The sequence below is a fragment of the Elgaria multicarinata genome, chromosome 16, assembly GCF_023053635.1.
Source record: "Elgaria multicarinata webbii isolate HBS135686 ecotype San Diego chromosome 16, rElgMul1.1.pri, whole genome shotgun sequence".
NCBI lineage: Eukaryota > Metazoa > Chordata > Lepidosauria > Squamata > Anguidae > Elgaria > Elgaria multicarinata.
Window position 1 is genome coordinate 30,788,412 of NC_086186.1, and position 20,966 is coordinate 30,809,377.

Consider the following 20,966-nt stretch of genomic DNA (forward strand, 5'->3'; position numbering starts at 1 on the left):
TCTTGTCATTATCCCCTTCACACATCCTGTACACCACGTCTCTGCTCAAAAGTACAGATGGCTGCTTATTTTCCCCAAAGTGATAATTATACAAGAATGTGAGAAATTCAGCATTTATTTAGGATGATGTGAGTGATTTGTGTCCACTTCTTGGATGGTCCTTAACATTAGTGCCTGCTTGTGGTATTGGGTGCAAAATTCAGCACTCTGAACATCTCAACAATAAAAAGAAACAAGCTTCTTGTCCCTATGGTTCTGAGGATAACTTGAAAAGCATCTGGGCACTTCTGGGAGTAATTTCAGAAGCCACACGCAGGATTACTAATGGTCATGAGATGGAGCATCAATCCTCTGCTTCATTCCTTGCCCAAATCATGAACAAATAGAAATATGTGGCATTTATATAAATGAATAAGTGTTCAAAGTGCTTCATATATACTAGATATTGTGATGACTAGCCTGGCTCCAAGAAGCGGCAGACCCTTTGGAGGGGGAGAGCGCCACTCTTCCCATACTCTGCTGCACCTGCATCCTCCTGCTTCATGGTAGGGCTGGCTGGTCGCCTCAGGAGAAAGTGACTCCTCTTGAGTAGGGCTCTAGCCAGAGAGCTCTAATGGACAGCAGCTAAGCCTGGGTGGAGTTCAGCAACTTTTGTGCTTAAAAGCCTTCAATCAGAGCTTGCTAGTTGTGGGAAACAATGTCTGACCAGCTTCTCCTGTCCTATGGGTGAATCTCTGTGCTACAGACCTTGGACTCCTGCTTGACTCCGCCACTGGACTGCCTAAATGTGTTCGACCCTTTGCCTGTTTGACCACTGCTGCTTTGCCTATCTTGGAATGATTGCCTGTGCTTTGACCATGTGCATGTCATCTGGATCACTTCTTTTGCCTGAACTCCCATGAACTGAAAACATGTCTGCTGGAACATTGGCCTGGTTTATTACCTGGCCTTGTGCTCAGCCCTATCACGGAGACTGGTACAGCCATTTCAGCAATGTGAAGTATTGCTGGGGGGATTAAAATACACACAGAGGTTGTGCCCATTAATGCACCCATTACAAAAAATGTGCACACAAAAGTACAAATTTCCACACAGATCAATAATAATAATAATAATAATAATAATAATAATAATAATAATAAGCTTGTAGAGAAGTAGGACAGAATGAGCTTGGACATTAAACACTTGGTGATATTGAAGTCTCTCCATCCCTATTTAGATGGGTAATTATTTAAATTTTCCTGTTCTACACAATTCATTCTGGTTGTTGAATTTGGGAGAGGGAAGGGTTTTTTTAATGCTCAGACCTGATTAATACGAAGAACTGCCTGGTGTAAGGAAACTTCATATATCTTATACACATATTAAAGATAATGATATGTAAGATATTTTGCAGCACACCTTGAAAAGAAAACATGTGAAGTGATATGTACCTCCCTGACCTGCACCTTCGACTTTGACCCAACACGGGCCCTGGCACGAAACTGTCAATGGAAGTGGGATGTCTACAAGCTACCACAACACACACACCACCCAAAAGTCAGTGGTTAACTCTTCCAACCTGGAAAGCTCCTCCAATTTGGACTTGGCATAATCCAGGCTGTTCCTCTCCACGTGCTCATGGGGTGTGTGGGCCAAGAGTTCATGCAATGTCAAGATGTACCTGGGAATCTGAGTTAAGACACAAGAGAGAATGGAACTAAGAGATCACATTGGTGCAACACATGCATACAGGTGAGTCATCTAATAGATGTATCTTCCAGGAAATTTTACGTATTTATTTCAACCCTTTCTATACTGCCCTTCAGTTCAAAATTTCCAGGTCAGTTAAGGATAATTAATAAAAAGAATACATCAACAGAATCTCCCTGCTTGCAGGTGGCAAAATGACTCTGGCCTGGTCCCTGCTAGTACACCTCACCTGAAACATTGGATAGGTCAGAAAGGTCTCCAGTGTCCGTTCCTCACAGTCAGGTTTTGCCTCATAGTGCTTCAGTAGCTTATCGAAATCCCGGTTCTGTTTGCAATGGGCCAGGATCTGCAGGCTGTATTGGTGGTTCCGGACAAATTCCTGGTAGATGTTGAGCATCGGCAGAAGTATGTCAAACAGGTCAGCTGCAAGAAAGAAGGTATGGTGAGAAACTGTTGCTGCAAAGTTGGAAGCTGCCCCTGTTGATGTGGACATGGAGTGAAGTGGAGGGTTGATTAAGATAATGTGGGCTTAATGGTGGTTCCTAAAGTGAAGAAAGAGCCCCCACTCCCTGCATGGACAAAACAGTCAGCCAAGTCATAGTAGCATAGAATAGTAGAGTTTGAAGGGGCCTATAAGGCCATCAAATCCAACCCCTGCTCAATGCAGGAATCCACCTTAAAGCATCCCCGACAGCTGCCTCTTGAACGCCTCTGATGTGGGAGAGCCCACGACCTCCCTAGGTCATTGGTTCCATTGTTGTACTGCTCTAACAGTCAGGACGTTTTTCCTGATGTCCAGCCAGAATCCAGTGGAGAAAGGGTGAAAGTGCTATATTGCAGGATTGCACTACTGCAAAATAGTGCAAAGAAAAAATGGAGAAGGCAAAGGAGAGCAGTAATAGTGAAAGAATGAAATAGCGCTATTGCAAATTAGTGGTTGGAAAAGAAGCCTATGCCTGTGTCCAAAAAGCGTAACTAGCAGTGGTGGAAGAAGAGGAACAGGCGGGAAATGGCATGCCCCGTATGCAGGATTTAATTCAGGGGAGTGGGATCCACTGCACATGAACCGCATTAAGGAAACTGCTGCATTAATGTGGGGGGGGGAGGTGCAGTAAAGCATTTTTGTGAGAATGTGCCATTTCCAGGGGAAAGCTGTGGGGCTGCTGAGGAATGGTGACAATATCATGTGTCGCAAATGACCCCGACGGGCTCCCGTTCTGCACGAAATGATGCATGTGGATTGGGCCCAGGTCATCCAGAGCGTCTGACTTTGGCCAGCTCTTCAGTTTGAGCTGCTCTCAGGTGGGCCCTCTTTTCTGGCCTGACTGACTGGGCTTCCATCTGGGACTATTGGCAGCAGGTATGATTTTCCACTCCTGTGCAGCAGTAGCAGCAGGATAACAATGAGAGAAACTTCTGTGCAACTTTTAATGGTGCAAGAAACCTCACCTTGACAGAGCTGGATAAGACTTGCACTTCTCTTGTCCTGCCCCTGCCGGAGGCTATCTGGACTTCACAGGCACAGCTGGGCACTGCTAGGAGAAGCCTCATGGCCATGGGATACTTTCTGTCTCTTGGGTGGGGGTATTGGGAAATGAAGTGGGGGAGGGAGGATGTAACAGAGTAAAGGGTAGGGCTGGCTGGCTACCTGAGCAGAAGCGCCCTGCATGTCATGCACCCTTTCGCTGCAATCCCCATTTGTGCAAACACTTACCCAGCACCAACGTTGGCCAGCTGGAGATACGTGCTTTCAGGCCCTGGTAAAAGATCTGGTGTAAAAACATGATTGTCTCACTGAAAGAGAAACAAACAAACAAACAAAAATAAGGCAGAAATGGAAAAACTCAGGAATCTCTGGTTTGTGGGGGCAGGCCTAGGAATGGGGTGTTACACGCAGAAGGTCCCAGGGTCAATCTTTAGTGGCAGCATTGCCAGCCACGTAAAAACAACAACCTGTGGCTCAGGCCCAAAGGACAAAACATCTGCATACAAGTTTCACACATACACACATGTACGCATGCATGCAAATTTAGAAATAAGAAGTAGGATTTATTTAAATCTCATTGAATGCAAAGACAGCCAGTTTCCCATCCAAATTGCCCATATAAGTTAAATTGTTCACTTAATTTGCACCCCACCTGCAGATCACCCCAAATCAGTAGTTCTTTGTCAGTTACCATTAATTTGCAATGGCAACTTTCGCACTACGATGGAGTTTCAAAAAGCAAGCCAAGGTCACCACACCACCAATTAATTTTCTAATTTTCACTCAAACGCTGCTCCAAAATATAATCAAGTCTCCATCAATGAACAGCCCCATTCATCAATCATCATTGCCTCCATAAATTAAGTTCAAAAGATGGTCCCTTGCTCATCTCCCCCTGTCTCTCCTAGGGTGGCCATGTGTTCTACTTTATGAAGGACAGTCCTCTGCTTGAAGGCTTGTTGAGTCCCAGCCCATTTTGAAGATAAGAAACCAGGCCCTCATCTTGACAACGTTGGGAACACTGCGCGGGGTGGCGCGAGGTGTGCGCCAGCGCATTGACGCTCCTTCCTACCATCTACATAGGAAGGAGCGCAGTTGCGGGCTTTCCAGGCGCCGTCACCAACGTCACCGCTGCACCCGCACACCCGAGCACACACACAGCAGGTCCCGGGGGTGGGGGGAAGCTGGGAGCATTCACGCCCACTCTTCTAAGGTTAGTGGGTTTTAAAAAAAAAAAAAAAAATTGGACTGACTTGTGTGTTTTGTTTTAGCTGTAAATGTGAAGGATCGCATTACAGCTAAATGGGGGGGGACAAGGGGGGAGGAATGGGGTGCTCCCTCCCTGGCAGGATTTCCAACCTCCCCTTTAAATTTCATTTTTTATCTTAACAAGGCTCCACAGAGGCACGGAGCCTGGCTCCAAGCTAAAAAAGCCAGGGTAAGAATCCAACCTTTTAGTGCGGGGCTTTGGGCCTTTGCCCCTGGATCACTTTGGAGTGGCAGCTGCATCATGCAGCTCACCTGCTGCCACTCCGAAGCTACCGCAAGGAAAAGCGCTTGTGTAGACAAGCCCCAGGACAGCAGGGACCTTGAAGTTGCCTACCAACAGTTATCACCTGGGCAGCAGATTGAGCAGGTACGCAGGCCATCTGGTGATAATCTTCCCTACTCTGGTGAGATAGACTGTATTTCTATTTAAATTATAGTAATTATTCTTTAATTTGCATCTATGGCTATAAATGAGTATGTGCAAATTTTATGCAAACTGTATCCTCTTTTGTCCTCTTTTCTTGGAGGGAACATCCAACGTGCAAAGAATCTGCAGGCAAACAAAGAGGTTCATGCAGCGATTGTCATATTTCTGGCAGAACTGAATTCCCTCTGAAGCTGTGCTGTATTTAGAGATTCATTTTCTTAACATGGCAGATACTGCCTTGTGCACATGTGTCAGGGCATGGGGGGATACACTGTACATGAATGCATGCATGACAGAGACACTTTATAATCTCTCTCTCTCTTCCCTGGAGAAAATATCACCTACCTGCATCCCCCATTTGGCTTAGAGGAAACGCTTCCATGAGCACCAGTGGGAAGTCCCCGTCCCCCCCAGTTTGCTTGCCACACTGGGGAGTAGGGTGACCAGATGCACCAGAAAACCCCGGAGACCTCCAGAAAAATGGAGATCTCTGGGGCAACCAGGACTGGGCCCCAATTTACCAGGGAAAAGGACTTCCGGGAACGCGTCCCCCAGCTACCACCCCCCAGTGCAGATCTAGCCTTCTGCTGGGCTGGCGCAGCAGCAGGAGGAGAAGGAGGAGAAGAAGACGCAAGTAGCAGGTAAGGTGTGTGTGTGAGAGAGAGTTTGCATGAATGGATGTGTGAGTGTGTGTGCTTTGGAGTGTGTGATCATGTGTGTGTGTGTGTGTATTGATGTCTGAATGGGATACCTGGATGTTTGAGTGAATGGATGTGTGTGCGCGCGTGTGTTTTGGAAAGTGTGGTGGCGGGGGTGGTAGGCTGAGGCATGAGCACAGGCCTCAGGTGGCCCCACACCCTCTTCGCTGTCACCCCCTCACAAATTCCAATTGTGCATCCTGGTCCAGGGACTCCGAGCTCCAGTTGCTAACACAGAGCTGATGCCATCTGGGACGTTGTACTTTCTACCCGGCTCTGCGTTGAGTTATTGGGCACAGTAACTCAACAGTAACTCAACTCACCGTAACTCAGCTGCTGGTCACTGGTTGGCCAACCCACACAAGTCTTTTCCTTCCAGGATCTCCTCCATCACAAATGCTGTTCAATAAAGGCTCTGACTTTGCTGCTGCTGATGTTTCGTTATTGCCAGGGAGCGTTAGCCAGGGGAGAGGCGTCCCATTTCCCCTCCCTTTCCCTAGTAGGGTCTGGCTTCAGCTGGCCTTGGGACGGGCCAGGCAGAGAGCCTGATGGGCTTGGGGAGGAGCTGGAAAAACCGCGACCATGAGGTGCCCATGGCTGGTCTGCGCTATTTTTAGGGAAACTGTGAGCAAAAGGCATCACACTAGTATGGACTTCAGAAAATTTTAATGGCTAACAGAGCTACTTTTGCCTCCCTACCTCCCCCCCCCCTTTTTAGTAGCACCTTAACTCTTCTCTTAAATTGAAAGTAGATCAAGCAGTTTTCCTTGGGTGAAACGTAGCCTGAACAGCCTCCCACCCACCTGTTTAGAAAAATGCTGCTGACATCGTCATGGGTGATGGGAGGCCTTTTGGAGCTGGCCGCCATCCTCAGTGGGCGCAGGAAGTTGTTGACCAGAATGTGCAGCTGCTGGACATACTCGGCCTCGGCCTCCAACATGCTGAAGACGACCTGATTTCTCTTCCGCATGCTGTCAGCGTGAGGTGAGCGAATGTAGTCTTGGATGATGGTCTTCCATTTCCGCCTGCATAACCAGCCCCGCAGAAAGCTCTGGACCTGTTGACAGAGAAAGAGTTTCTTAAGATGACTGTGCAGAGCAAAGCAGAAACACCTGCAGAGCAGACTGTAGGATGCTCCGGTGGACAGGACCTTGGGTCCTGGAAAGGTCAATGCAGGACGTTCCACAGGTCTGCGCTTGTGCCTCTCCACGCTATAACCCCACTGTCGGCGACTGCATTCCCCAGCCTGCGTGCACTGGCATCCCACGTGTTCAGACTTATAAATGAGGCTTATACAGTGTCAGTCATGGGTCGATGCAGCCCAGTGTTCTTTACTCAGCATGCTTTCAGAAGGAGGGTTGTAATGTTTCAGGTTTCCATAACTAGGGTAAGAAGGTTTAGGCAATACTAGCATGAACAAAACAATTAACACAACTATGAATCAAACATATTCAACTCCCTTTTTAACCCACAGTTCTCTGTGAAGAGCAGTGTTGGCTTTACTGGACCAACAACAGTTGTCTATCCCTGCTCTTTAGCCTTTGGTTGCCCTGTCCCTCCATGCGGAGGTGCACTCTTCATCAAACTGCAGACTCTCTCCTTCTAAATACACTGCCGTTTTCTCTTTCCTTTCTTCCCTTTTCTCCTCAGAATCATAGAATAGTAGAGTTGGAAGGGGCCTCTAAGGCCATCGAGTCCAACCCCCTGCTCAGTGCAGGAATCTACCTTAAAGCCTCCCTGATAGATGGCTGTCCAGCTGCCTCTTGAATGTCTGTAGGGTGGGAGAGCCCACAACCTCTGCTTGACAACCTTTCTGGGAGGATCGAGAAGAGGTCCTGGCCCTCCTCTGCTTGACAACCTTTCAAGTATGTGAAGAGTGCTGACATGTCTCCCCTCAATCTTCTCTTCTCCAGGCTAAACATGCCCAGTTCTTTCAGTCTCTCCTCATAGGGCTTAGTTTCCAGACCCCTGATCAACCTCATTGCCCTCCTCTGAACCCCCTCCAGCTTGTCTACATCCTTCTTGAAGTATGGTGTCCAGAATACTCAAGATGAGGCCTAACTAGTGCTGAATAGAGGGGAACTAGTACTTCTCGTGATTTGGAAGCTATACTTCTATTAATGCAGCCCAAAATAGCATTGGCCTTTCTTGCAGCCACCTCACTCCTTCTGCCTCCTCTCCTTCTAGCTCTCTTCTCCAGCTTCACCCAAAGTTTTGCTCCCTGCTCACTCCATACCATGCCCCATCTTGCTTTACTCAGTGGCCAAGTTGTAGACTGGGACTAGGCAATGTGAATATATAAATCCACTCTGGGCTTGCCTGCACTGGTTCCAATTTGTTTCTAAGTTGAATTAAAAGTGCTGGTTTTATTCTATTAATCCCTACAAGGCCCAGGATCCCAATACCCCAAGGGCCGCCTCTCCCCATAGGAACATATCCAGTCCCTGAGGTCCTTCCCTGTGTGTTCCCTCTGATAGAAGTTCAGAGGCGGGTGGCAGTTTGGGATGGTCCTTTTGTGTCAGCCCCATGTACGGAACCCTCTCTCCAAGGAAACCCCGCCTGGCGCCAACGCTATCTTTTCTGTGCCAGACAAAGATGTACAGCACATATTAACCCAGGCATATGGACATATTTATGGCCCAGTTGTTTTGAGCTGTGAGCAGACAGAGGAGGGATATTGGATTCTGGATGAACATGTTCCTTATTTTATCCTTTTCAGATTTTGTTTTATTTTGATGATGATGATGATGATGAAGATGATGATGAAGATGATGATGATGATGATGATTTGTATTATTTTAGATTTCTTCTGTTATATTTATTATGATTTCTGTATTTCGCTCCCTGTTAAGTTGCTTCCAGGCTGCTTTTGGCAGTGGGAAGCAACACATCCATTTAATAAATAGCAACCATAGATTCTCCTTCCCAGGGAGCTCAGCTAGACGATTGCTGTGGGCTTTCTTCCTCCTTCTCTCCCAAAGGGTTTTTGAGGGAGCATAGATTTGGAGTGACTAGCCTGTTGTTCCTGTGCATCAGGCAATTATTTCCTGTCTGCTGGCTTCCATTACACCCACCAGTATCTGTTTAATCATCTCATTTGTATATCAATAGATTATGATAAGGCCCTGCCTGGATCTTCCCACTATGTGGGATAGGGGAACACAAGACATCAGAATGCACACATTTAAGCGCATGCATCCTGAAGGACTGTCAGAACCCACCTTCTTGATCTTCTTGATGTCACTGTCATCATCATTGGGTACATTGGTCTGATTGGACTGGATGCGTTCATTGTCTTTAAGTAAGGCAGCGATCTAGGGGAACACAGAAAACAGATAAGTAAAGAAATGGGATTTACATGCTGACAAACTGACCTCATGCACAAGGCCACAGTGATGAATAGTGTCCAGGAAGTGAAGATAAATGCACATGATAGACATGGAACAGAAATGGTTCCAACACAAACCAATTATAAATCCATATTGCTCTTGTGCAAACCACAAACCAATAATAAATCCATAATGCTCTTGCTATTTTCTTCCATGTAAGAACATAAAGCAACAGACTGTGGCTGCTGTATTGCAGGGGCAAACCCGGGATGATCCTGGGATAAACCTTAGGTCTAGCTACATCCTTAGTCTGACATCAATCACTGGGAAAATTTTGGAGCAGATTATAAAGAAGTCAGTCTGTAAGAACCTTTAAAACAATGCAGTGATTACTAGAAGCCAACATGGATTTGTCAAGAACAAATCCTGCCAGACTAATCTGATCTCATTGTTTGATCGGGTAACCTCCCTTGTGGACTATGGGAATGCTGTAGACATAATATATCTAGACTTCAGCAAAGCTTTTGACAAAGTGCCCCATGAAATTCTGGTTAACAAACTAGCTAAAAGTGGACTACTTGAAAGTTTAATGCATGCTTGAAAGGTTGTCACACAGAGGAGGGCCAAGATCTCTTCTCAATTATCCTAGAGTGCAAGACACGGAATAATGTGCTCAAGTTACAGGAAGCCAGATTCTGGCTGGACATCAGAAAAAAACTTCCTGTTAGAGCAGTACGACAATGGAACCAGTTACCTAGGGAGGTGGTGGTCTCTCCCACACTAGTGGCCTTCAAGAGGCAGCTGGACAGCCATCTGTCAGGGATGCTTTAAGGTGGGCTCCTTCATTGAGCAGGGGGTTGGGCTCAATAGCCTTATAGGCCCCTTCCAACTCTACTATCCTATGATTCTATGATCTCACCAGTGTTTTATCTCACTGTCTTCCTGCCTGGTTTGTGGTTTTGCAGCATGGCACTCAGATGCTTATCCCACATGTCCTATTTCCTTTGTTGTGGGCTTGTGGTTTGAAGGGAGAGCTTGCTGACAAAAGAGGAGGGTTGGACAGTTCTCCTTCTCCACACCCCTTTCGAATGGACAGGTTTGTGCTGACCCAGTTTAACATACTTTTGCTGCTCTAACCCCACCCTCCTTGCCCGCAGCTCCCTCATTTTTAAAGATAAAGAGATGAAAATTGGGATTGTGAAAGCGCTTAAGTAGGGCTTTAGGCATGCCAAGTTTGAATCAGTTTGGTTCATCTCTTGATTTTTTTAGGCATTTCTAATTCCCCCTCCCCTAAATCATTCTTTCCCATTAACACAACATTCCGATTCTTGGCAGGGTTGCTTTAAGGCAGAATCGCAGGTGTGTGTGTGTGTGTGTGTGTTCATTCTTGAAGTTTGTTTAATATGATCTTAGGGGAAAGTATCATGTGTTATTTTACCGTAATTGTGCAGTTTCAGGCTGCTGTACTGTTGAATTCGGCAGAAATAAAGAAATATTTTTTAAAACAACAACAAAATTACCTGCAGGGGGAAGGAGAACATAGGGGGCGGGGCGGGAGATTTCTCTGGCACAGTAGTGCTCCAGGTGAAAAAATACATGAGCTGAAAGAGCGCAACAAGGCACAGTCGTGAAAGTGTCCAGCGCTCTCCTCGCTAAGGAAACGGAGGGGGACAGCGTGGATGAAAACCGGATTAAAAAAGTAGTTGTGATGGAGCCCAGACACAATAATTAATGCCAAACAGTCCAAGTGATGTACACAACAGCGTAAGATAACAGTTACTCCGGATAGCTATAGCTGTGTCATTTCTTCATCAGATCACTCTTAACTTTTTAATTGCAGGCAGCTGGTCTTGAACATCCACTGGGTGATAAACTTCCTTCAGTTAAGAGAAACAGCATATATAGTACAAACACTGTTTTGGGAATTCCCTCTAATAAGCATCAAATCTCTACCAGCTGGGTCAGACAGAAACCCAAAGCTGCTCAGAGGGGTGATGGAGTGATGGGTGATGGTGATGGAGGACCCAATCCTGTGGATGTCCCACCACTCCCAGCCATTCCCAGCCAGCAGGGCAAAGACCGCTCCCAAACAAATAGGGTTCCAGCATGCAAATGAGCTGAGAGGTGTAGAAGGATGATTGGGTCTAGAGAAATAACATAGCAACAAATCCGAGCACCGTTGGGCTTTGTTCCTTACAAGCTACTGCTGCTCAGTGGAATTTCCTGAGTTGCTCCTAACAACCAGATGCAGCAGAGACTCCTTTTGGATCTCCTCCCCTCTTCTCAAGTGGGGTGTCCTACTCTGCACATATGGGGGCACTGGGGAGAAAGAGCTGGAGAAAGAGGCCCTTGGCCTGGGTCCCTGCACCCTGGGGGCCTCTGGAGAGATGCTGGCCCTGGGCCCTCTTAAAAGACCTCCCTGCTGCCAGGCTGGGGACAAGGCCCTGCCTTCATGCTGCGTAGGAACACTGGCCATGGAGAGCAGCCTGGCAGTCCAGAGGGAGAGCGGCTGCCTGGCCTTGGGTTCCTCTCAGTGTGACCAAGCCAGCCGGCCAGGTGATGTTGGGGCGGGCCTCACCCTGCCCAGGACAGCCTCTGCCCCACTCTGCTCACTTTTTAAAATGGAAATAAAAATCCTCCCTGCAGAGAGAGGTGTGGAGCTGCATGAAGTCAGGGCGCTGCTGGCTGGGCTTGCCAGGGCACCCCCAGCTGACCTCTGGCCTCTCAGGGGTGGGGCTCAGGACCTGCAGAAGGTGCTCAACCTTCTGCGAGCCGGATTAGGCTCTGCTGTGGGCCACAGGAGGCTAGAGGTTGCCCTCCCCTGACAGAAAAGGTTTAAAAGATTTAAATCAGAGTGAGCTGGGTTGGTCGGGCAGGTTGCTGGGTGGGGAGCACAAGGTGATGGGGCACTGGGAACAATGGAAGTGAGTGGCCATCTTGGACAGCTGATTTTGGGTGCAATGAAAGGGCAGCAAATAATTTATTTTCATTCTATTTTCCTCCCAGGCCGAGGCACTTGTGGGGTTTTCTACATCCGGTGCTGAAATAACTGGATTCTCTCTGGGTACTATGCACCTCGATTTGGTGTGGGGCTGATAGGAGAGGGAGAGAGAGAGAGACCATTTGCTCTTCCTCCTCGATAATGATGAAGGGGGAAAGTTCCATTGCTTTAAGTATTAACAACATAAGTCAATAGACAATGAATCAAAGATATAAAAAGAATTCTAGACTAGAAATGGAGAACAAGGAAAAGACTTTGTGATAACTACTGAGTGTCATCACATGGGGAAAATTGTGTTTCCTTACTGTTGCTTCTCTGCCCGCACGTTTGTCCCGCATTACTTCCTCTTTTGAAAGAGAAAGTAAACAATGTGCACTTGGCCCATTCAGTGGGACATTTTGATCACACTGCTTCTCCTGCACACAGCAGGAGATAGCGGCAACTTCCATCTCAAAATAATTCAGATTTCCTGGGATCTTTTTTTGTCACGCGAAGAGGGCTAGAAGGGGTGGGAGGCACATGGGATGCAGACAACAACATCAAAAGGACCCGTGAAAATCTGTGAGTGTCCAGTAAAGAGCTTGTCTGATGATGCCCATAATAAACAAGCGGAACCGTGCCACTAAATGTTGCTTGCGTGTGTTTGGGGGCTGTGAGGGTGGGCTTCAGACCTCCCCTTTCTCAGTTGGACCAGCTGTCCAGGCTGGGGAAGGCTTCCCAGAAGAGAAGAAAGTGATGACAACCAACTAGTCAGCCTCCTGCCTGGGAAGGAACAATTTTAAAGGGTGTAATGGTGTGGAGGGGAGAGAGGCTGGGGGGCTGGCCAACAGTCCCCTCAGTCTGCGTGCATGCACAATCTTTATTGCCCTGTTTTGGGGGATTCTGCCCTCCTTGTTTCTTTGTAAATCACCCAGAGAGCTTTGTCTATGGGGAGGTATATAAATGTTAATAATAATAATTAATAATAACTTCTGCAAACTTTGGGGTTCCCCCAGCATCTGCTGATCCCTCCCTCTTGTATGTAGATGGTGTAATTCTGGTTGCATGAGCATTGGCACTCATCCTGTGGAGTTGGGAAACAGAGGAAGTGATAGAGCACAAACAAAGGTGTTAGGGGGTATTTGTGGGGGAGGGTAAAACTCGGGAAGGTGACTACCTTGGGCACAGAAGCTACATAAAAAGGCAAGTAAAGGGATCCCTGGAGCCAGGAAACATATCCCACGAGTTCCTGTCACCCTCTTGCTGAATCACAGCCAAGGGTACTTTTCCATCCTGCTAAACATGTTGAAATGTGGATGTGGGAGTCAATTTCCTGATGTGTGACTGAACATGAATCTGTTGCTGAGATACACCTCCCTAGCCAATAGATGTGAATTTGTACATACAAAAATGGAACACAGAACCTGGCCTTTAGGAAGGTGCCTGTCCAGTCTTTGGAGAAGCTATGCTAGGAGGCTGAGAGAGGGCTGGGGGGTCAGATGCTATTTCAGTGGGAATCTTTCCCCCATAAGCCTGTCAACTGAACCTGGGGCTGCCTCTAAAGCCATGCAATTTTATTCATCATTAGGAGTTATCAAACATATCATATTCAAAACAAAATGGAATCACTTCTGATACCAGCCTAGCTGAAAGCAGGGAGGTTGCTGGCTGGGCTGCTGTTCTATCTCCTATATAGGAGAAAGGCTGCATTTCCCCTTTAAAATCCAGTAAGCAAAACTTGCACATTAATAGATCATTTGATCTGTACTTCAAAGAGTTTGGGGTGAAAAACAGCACAGAGGACAACAAATTAATTCAGAGAGGCATGCTAATTAAGTGCTAACATATTGATAGTTCCTGGATTACTGATTGCTCAATATTTTAAAACCCTACAATGGCCACTGCCCTTCCTACATCCTAATAGTGTGGAAATGTGGGACATTTCCAGGCATTGGGGATTAAGCTTCACTGTCCTGACCTATAAGCTGCTCAGCTGGCACAATTCTATTCAACCCCCTCCCAGACAAGACAAATGGTGCTTCAAGGCATTCACCCAAAATATGTTCATCATGGGGTGAATTGTCATTAAAAGTCATAAACTCCACCAACAGGGTATTTTCATACACCATTCAGGCACATTTTTTTCAACAGAGGCAGGCCACATGTTTAGAGTCTGCATGCATGTGTGAATCTGTCCTATGAGGTTTCCCATGACATATTTACATGGGATATCATGTATCTGTTCAGCTCGAGAAGATGCCTCCTTTCCAATATTCTTCATCTGCTTACTGCAAACACGAAGCTTTCTTCCGGCAGAATTCCACCAGCACAGAGGAATATGGTCTACTTTTCCTGCAAACAAGGCATTATGAATACCGGGAGGACTGAATGGCACCTGAAATAACCAACCGTTCACTTCCTTTGCACTGTAATCAGCATGCTTTGTGGGCCAGGTTCTATTACCTCAGATTTCAGACGCTCAGTCTCTATTTCTCCATCTTCAATTTGTTGCCTAAGTTGCTTGGCAACTGTTTTCTCCGTTTCCACAATCTGAAGTAAATGGAGGTACTTCTGCATTAAGGCTTCATGCTCAGTAGCAAGAGTCCTATAACTGTTACATAGAAAGAGACAGCAGTTAAAACATCTCTCCCCGTCCATCCTCCTTGCTGCCAGCTCTGCATCCAGGCTGGGGATCTGTGACAACCCCCATGTGCAAATGCAATGGGCCAGGTCAGGCAGGCACTTTGCTCCCAGGTCCTGGACAAATTGTATGCGCCAAGTAAATATGGGCATGTACTTAATCCATGTCTGGGATTAACTTGCAGTAACTATTGTCATTAGGAGGGACTCTATTGGCTGCAACACAATGAAAAAAGCCCAACCGTTCCATCAAGTGATAATTGCATTCATTATATGGAAATCACATGCTGCAGTTAAGTATACACCTCTTACTTGTTGCCATTCATCACATATCTCTATGTCATCCAGTATGCAGAGTTTTGCTCAGAGGCCATTACAATTTAACGTAAATTTGGAAACTATGCATTCTTTTTTAGTTCACTGAAGGGTTGGGGCTAGTTTCGAGGATCTTAGGCAGGAGGGCTGGAAAAGGAAGGCAGACTTCCCCCTGAGAAACCTTGAAGCACATCTGCCTCTTGGAGCTGGGCTAGACAGCTCAAGACAGCTTTATAGCTTCAGTTAATCAACCTGGGATTGGTTTCTTCAGAGCTGGTTATTTTAATAGAGAAAATGTTAGCCATATTTTAAATAGCCCATTACACCTTTCTGTGTATGGAGTAACGTACAATTCCTGACTCAATTGCTTCAAAGCAACCCTGTCTCATTAGGCTAAGAAATGGTTTAAAGCCACGATCCATGCAGGCCAGGAGCATGGTCATTTGAAGAGGAGGAGCCCACATCCAACCCCTGAAGTTGACTAAGGCACAGTGGCCCACACTATGTACATTTAAAGCAGGGCTGGGCAACTGGTGGCCCTCTGGCCTCTGACTTCCACAATCTGCCGCCATTGGCTAAGCTGGCTAAGGGCTGATAGGCTTGTAGGCTAAAAGAGCTGGACAGCTACACATTGCCCACCTGATAAAGGGTGATTCATGTGCCCCCAAATGTGCTCTCAGTGCATGCCAAGTTCAAAATATGTTCTAGTTGGTCACAAATGAAAAGCCTGTTCTGCTTGTTCTGCCTTGCAGCCACATCAATAATTAGCACATGATGGAGATTGTCATCGATCTGGTTTCAAGATGGAGCAATCAGAAAATTGCTTCACTGTATGACCAGCTGTAGGACTCTCTCAATTTTCGGTTTTGGGTCACATAGCTCAACACTATGAATGCACAGAAATCTGTGTGAGATTCTGCAGAATCTCTAGTGACCATTATGGAGACGAAACACCAAGTATCTCTAAACCAATAGAGAATTTCTTCTTCTGGCTTGGGTTAATTTGCTTATTTTGCCCTTATGCTCCAGCCAAACATTACCATTGATTGCAAAAAGGGAATTTTATGTCCTACTGTATTAACTTTAGCCCAATGGCACACCTAACTGGATAGTAAAAGACTAAGTGATTCAAAATGGTTAAGTTGCAGTAAAGGCATTTTTGGTTTTGGTTAAGAAACTAGAAGATGGAATCATAAGAAGATCAGGCCAAAGGCCTCCCTAGTCCAACGTTCAGTTCCCACAGTGGCCAACCAGATGCCCGGTAGCAAGACAGGGGTGCAATGGCATCCTTCCACTCTTGTCCCCCCCCCCCCCTGATAATGGAGGTAATGTATAGCCAAGTTGACTAGTAGCCATCGATAGGTTTATCCTCCATGGGGAGATAAATTATGTGTGCAATCCTAGACGGGGAGTATGCCCCACTGAACTTACTTCTGAGTAAACACGCTTGAGCTGTAACTGAACCAAAACCGATTCTGTCAAAGTTCTCATCATATTGCCAAAGGAGGCATAAAAAGTTCTAAATCACCAAACGCCACTTGTGAATCAGGGGGGACAATGCACGCTTTGCTTTCAGTCTTCTTATTAGGGGGTTGTCTGACATTAGAAGTTAAGATATAAAAAGTGAAGTACATATTATTCTGAGAAACACAGAGGCATGCATAAAAAAGTAGGTGGGAACAAAAATGCAGTAGTTTCAGGGAAAAGGAGAGGAAGAGAACGAAATGAATATGCAAATGTCAAGGATGACATTTCTTATCTTTAGCTGTAGCAACTGCCAGCATTGCAGAAGACAGTATAAGGACAGAGAAAAGTCATTTGCAGCATTCTCTCAAATTCCCTGGGCAACTGAACAACTGACCCAATTCTGAAAACTCCAGGGAGCGTATGTCTCCAGCATCCTATGAGAAGGGCTGTGTATATTCTGTGCTGAAAATTACATTGAAAATTCTGCACCGATCAAAGCAGAGTTCTGTGAGTAGAATAAATGTATCGTTTGTTCATTGCATTTCCTTAGTCTGTGTGGTTTATTGTGCTTCTATTTGCTTCAGGATCTATGCAAAGCAGTGCAACCTCACCTCTTGAATACCTTACATCTTCTTCAATGGCCTCTCTGGTTACTGATCTTACTAGGCTTGTCCACACACACTTCAGTTTACCTTAGCAACCATGAGGCTGAGAATTTTGCTTTCATTTTTAAATGGTGAATGCTTGGATTCTCAGGATGCTGAATTCTATGTCTGGAACACATTTCTATGCTTCTGTGGTCCTTTGTAGAAACACAGAATGCCAAAGCCAAGCTGAACATCGCTGTTTAGCTTTTCCTCTGAAAGCAAATCAGGGAACACAGGATTTCTTCTGTCCTTTTGCACATAGGGGTGAATTCTCTGGCAGGGGTATGGCAAAATGAGGCTCCTGGCACTACCTCTCCCCAGCCTTCCTCCTCTCATTCCGATGCCTGGATTCTGCGTCAGAGATTGAGACTGTCTGCTGCTGCCTCTTGCCCATCTCCCAGGTCATTGTCCCCTGGGATCAACACTTCATAAAGCTGCCTGGGAGCTACCGGGAACTGTGAGAAGATGACATTGCCAGAAGGCATTACCTTGCATGGCTAATAGCTGCTACCCATTCATCACAATCCTTCGCATCTTCTGTCCTCAGCTCCAGTGTTTTCTGATTTTCATGGTTGAAGTTAACAGTAAAGTAATGCTATAAAAATAAAGAGAGGATGTATTACCCATAATTTTCTGGCTAAAGATAACCAACTGCATTCCAGTTGAACTCATCCAGGCATTGCTGTAGGTACAGATTATAAGCTCAAATGACACGAATGTCTCACAGGGAAAGTACATTTTATTTACTTATTTATTTATTTATTACATTTCTATACTGCCCAATAGCCGGAGCTCTCTGGGCGGTTCACAAAAATTTAAAATTAAAAAATTTAAAAGTACATGGAAGGCATTTTCATGTACGAAGATGCATGCAAACCATAGCAGATTAGCTCTGGCTTTGCATTGCAGTATTGTGTTGCTCAGACTGAGGCGCCAAGCCAGAGTTAGGTAGGGCTTGCATTGGCCTCTAGTGTTATTTAGCCACCCTCTGACTGAAGTGTGGAAGGAAGGAAGCCAGCCTCCTTTTCCTCAATCTGGCAAGCTACCATGGTAGTAAGAAATCTGGCTCCTTATCATACCTCTGCTGGAGGAATCCTCCTCAGAGGAGAAGCTAGATCTCCCAGAGATGGACAACAGGCCATATCAGGAGACCCAGGTGAGCCTGGATCCTTGGGGAAGATGGCCATGGGTCCATCCCCACAAAAGGAGGAGAACTTTGCCTCTGAGACAGACTCTGAGTAATCACCTAACCACTCAGAGTATCTTCATCTTAAGAGGCAGGCCAGCAGTACTCCTATGAGAAGAGGGCTTAGTTGCAAAGGAGGGCTCCTCAAGAGTAAAGGCCTCTTTGTGAGCAAGGCCATTCACATGAGTAGGATGTTTGCCAGAGGGCCTGTGATGTACTGCAACTGAGCCCTGGGTGGGGCTCAGGAAGCTCTGGCTATATAAGTTTTCAGTTTGAGCTTAGCAACAGCTGGAAATTTCTCACTACCAGGTCCAGTGCTTTGAAACCTTTGTTTTGTTTTGTTTTGTTTTGTTTTGTTTTGTTTTACCTTTCTCTGTGATGGAGCCTCCACCCTGCTAACCTTTGGACCCTGCTTCTTGACTCTGCTTCTTGGACTGCATTTGTGTTTGACTACTTCCCTGTGTTTGGACCCTAGTTGCTCCTCAGATCTTTGCTATGGAACTCTCCCTCTCACCCGGTAATTTGTGCCTTTAACCATTGCCTATTTCCTGACTACTCCTGCTTTGAACTGTTATCTTGCTGGATGGATACCTTTGAGCTTGACAGTCTGCTTGTTCCTTGATTTGTCCTAATGCTGAGTGTGACCCAGCCAAAGCAAGATACTTCTCCTACTCGAGTCCACTGGGTGAGAGACCACTGGTGCCTGCTATCTAACTGCTGTTCTCCTGTAGGAGCATGCTAGGCTTTTGGTAGTGATGGTGGACGATCCTGCCTTTGGGGTACAGAGGCTGGATTCAATGTCCCTTATGACTCTGAGCAAGCTGCCTTGGGCAGCCCCTGCAAATTTCAGGGGCACTAAGAGTTGCCAAGGCTGAGCAGCCTTCCTTTGCAGCAAGTCCTTTGCCTAGCATGTAGGTGGGAGAAAGTGAAGGGCATGAAGTGTCCACATAAGGAATAGGGATAGGGGCCATGAGCATTGCCCCAGAAGATGCCCCTGGAAAGCATGCTGCCAGCCCAGCTGTTGCCAGCAGCTCTGAGTGCGTACAGCATCTAGGATGCCAAGCTGACATAGACAGGAACAGAATGGAGCTCAGTACAGGCTATTTTTAGCTTCCCTTGGCATTTGCTGCATTTGTGTTAATTTTCATTGGGGAGGCTTCTAGCCCAGCAAAAGAGTTTGTGCCATTCATTTGCTCTCCTTTCCTGCAGTCTCCTAGGAAACAAGTAATGTTCTGTAGGGCTAAAGATTGAACGGAGTAACTTGGAAAATAAATAAGCAAACGGTTAGCTCCATCCACTCTCCTTCTAGCTTTCATTCCTAATACATTGTCCTGTAATCCAGAACTGGGAAGGAGCTTTGCCTAGCAGAACATTGTGTGCCACAGAACCCTTGGCCTCCCGCACTGGCCAAGCCCAAATGCCACAGAGCAGTAGCTGCACCATTCCAATGAAAGATGGGTCCAAGCCCCCCCCCCCCATGCAGCTGGTCCTTTCGGTGCTGCTGGCCCCAACATTCTCTCTCTACAGGGAGCTCAGCTGAGGATGCTGGTGCCCCCCACTGTTGCTTCAGGCAGGGGTGGTGGGACACCATCAACTATTTGCCCAAGGGTTTGTTTCCTTTGCACTGGGCACATCGAAGCTCCACTGCCAAAGTTCCATCTAATCCACAGATGGACTCAGAGGCTTGGGCTACCTTGACTTTGATTTGAACCATTCAACGTTTTTATGATGTTTTGGACACGACAACTTCTCCACCCCATCTTTTGGTTAATCTACATGTGACATGGTGTTCCATGTCTCTCCTCAATGAGGTACATGTTTGGCCATCACAGAGGTTGCAAATAAGGGGAGGTGGAGAAGGGCAGCTTACTTTTTCTCATTCCTGCCATTTGTCTACTCAGGACATCCGTCTCCCCCTCTGCATGGTGTGAATGGAGAGGGGGAGGCGGATCCTTGTGTATATATTTTTTTTCCAGACAGGGAGAAATGCAGTTTGTGGAGGGCAATTCTGGATGAATGGAAGGAAGAGCGCAATTGAAGTTGCCTCTTGCCCGGCCTGTTCTCAGTCTGGCAGCCTGCCAAGGTTGCCACTGGTTAAGATCTAACAGACTAGTCTGTGGGGGAAGGGAAGGTTCAGAGCGCCATTTCATGCCTAATTTGGGCTGCCAGAGGCATGTGGCAGAGAGAGTTCCCTGAGCCTCTTTTCCCCCATGACTCTTTTGCTGTTGACCAGGCTGGGGTTATTCATTAGAGCCTTTTGCCTAGTGCAATTCTTGAACGTTGGAGTGTTTCTGCTCCCCCACATGCTTCTTCAAGGACGCTTTGCTATGCACAATTTCCACAGCAACCTCTATGCATTCCAGGCAGGTCTGAGCAAGGGTTTTTCCTCAGCTAAATATAGCAGCTTTCCCTGCTATATTCTGGTTATTCTACAGGCAGTAACATCTCTTCTCCTTCTAAGCAGACGTGCTACTGGGCTACATCCTGACAAAAGGCTGCAGCAGCCCTTCCCATCTTTTTTTTTTTTCTGATCAGAGGTTAAAAGTGTATTTTATTTTTGAAATGGCTAAAGACACTATGCTCTATACAACAATATGGACCACAGTGCCTTTATACATAAATCAAACAGGCATATCTCCCTACTTACTGACATGAAGCTTGTGCAAGACCTTACTTGCAGGCATGACCTCTTTCCTAAGGAGATAATGGACAAGGGCCCCAGAATAGGAGCCATGCAATAACACCACCACCTTTTGTCTCATATTGGCAGCTTAAGTGTTGGAACACCTCCATTGTCCAAAACAAGTCTCATTACAGGAAGCCCCCACTT

The 20,966-nt window shown here is 46.4% G+C and overlaps 1 protein-coding gene across 1 annotated transcript in view; it reads right to left on the reverse strand.

Annotated features, from left to right (window-relative positions):
- Positions 1-20,966, reverse strand: part of RASGRF1 (Ras protein specific guanine nucleotide releasing factor 1) — a 60,109-nt gene that overhangs the window by 34,555 nt on the left and 4,588 nt on the right. The window contains exons 2-8 of the mRNA XM_063142764.1: positions 17,439-17,545; positions 14,345-14,492; positions 8,794-8,886; positions 6,376-6,629; positions 3,407-3,486; positions 1,922-2,115; positions 1,562-1,671 (exon numbers count right to left, since the gene is read on the reverse strand). Of these exons, the coding sequence (XP_062998834.1) occupies positions 1,562-1,671; positions 1,922-2,115; positions 3,407-3,486; positions 6,376-6,629; positions 8,794-8,886; positions 14,345-14,492; positions 17,439-17,545 (986 nt within the window). The remainder of the gene's footprint in view (positions 1-1,561; positions 1,672-1,921; positions 2,116-3,406; positions 3,487-6,375; positions 6,630-8,793; positions 8,887-14,344; positions 14,493-17,438; positions 17,546-20,966) is intronic.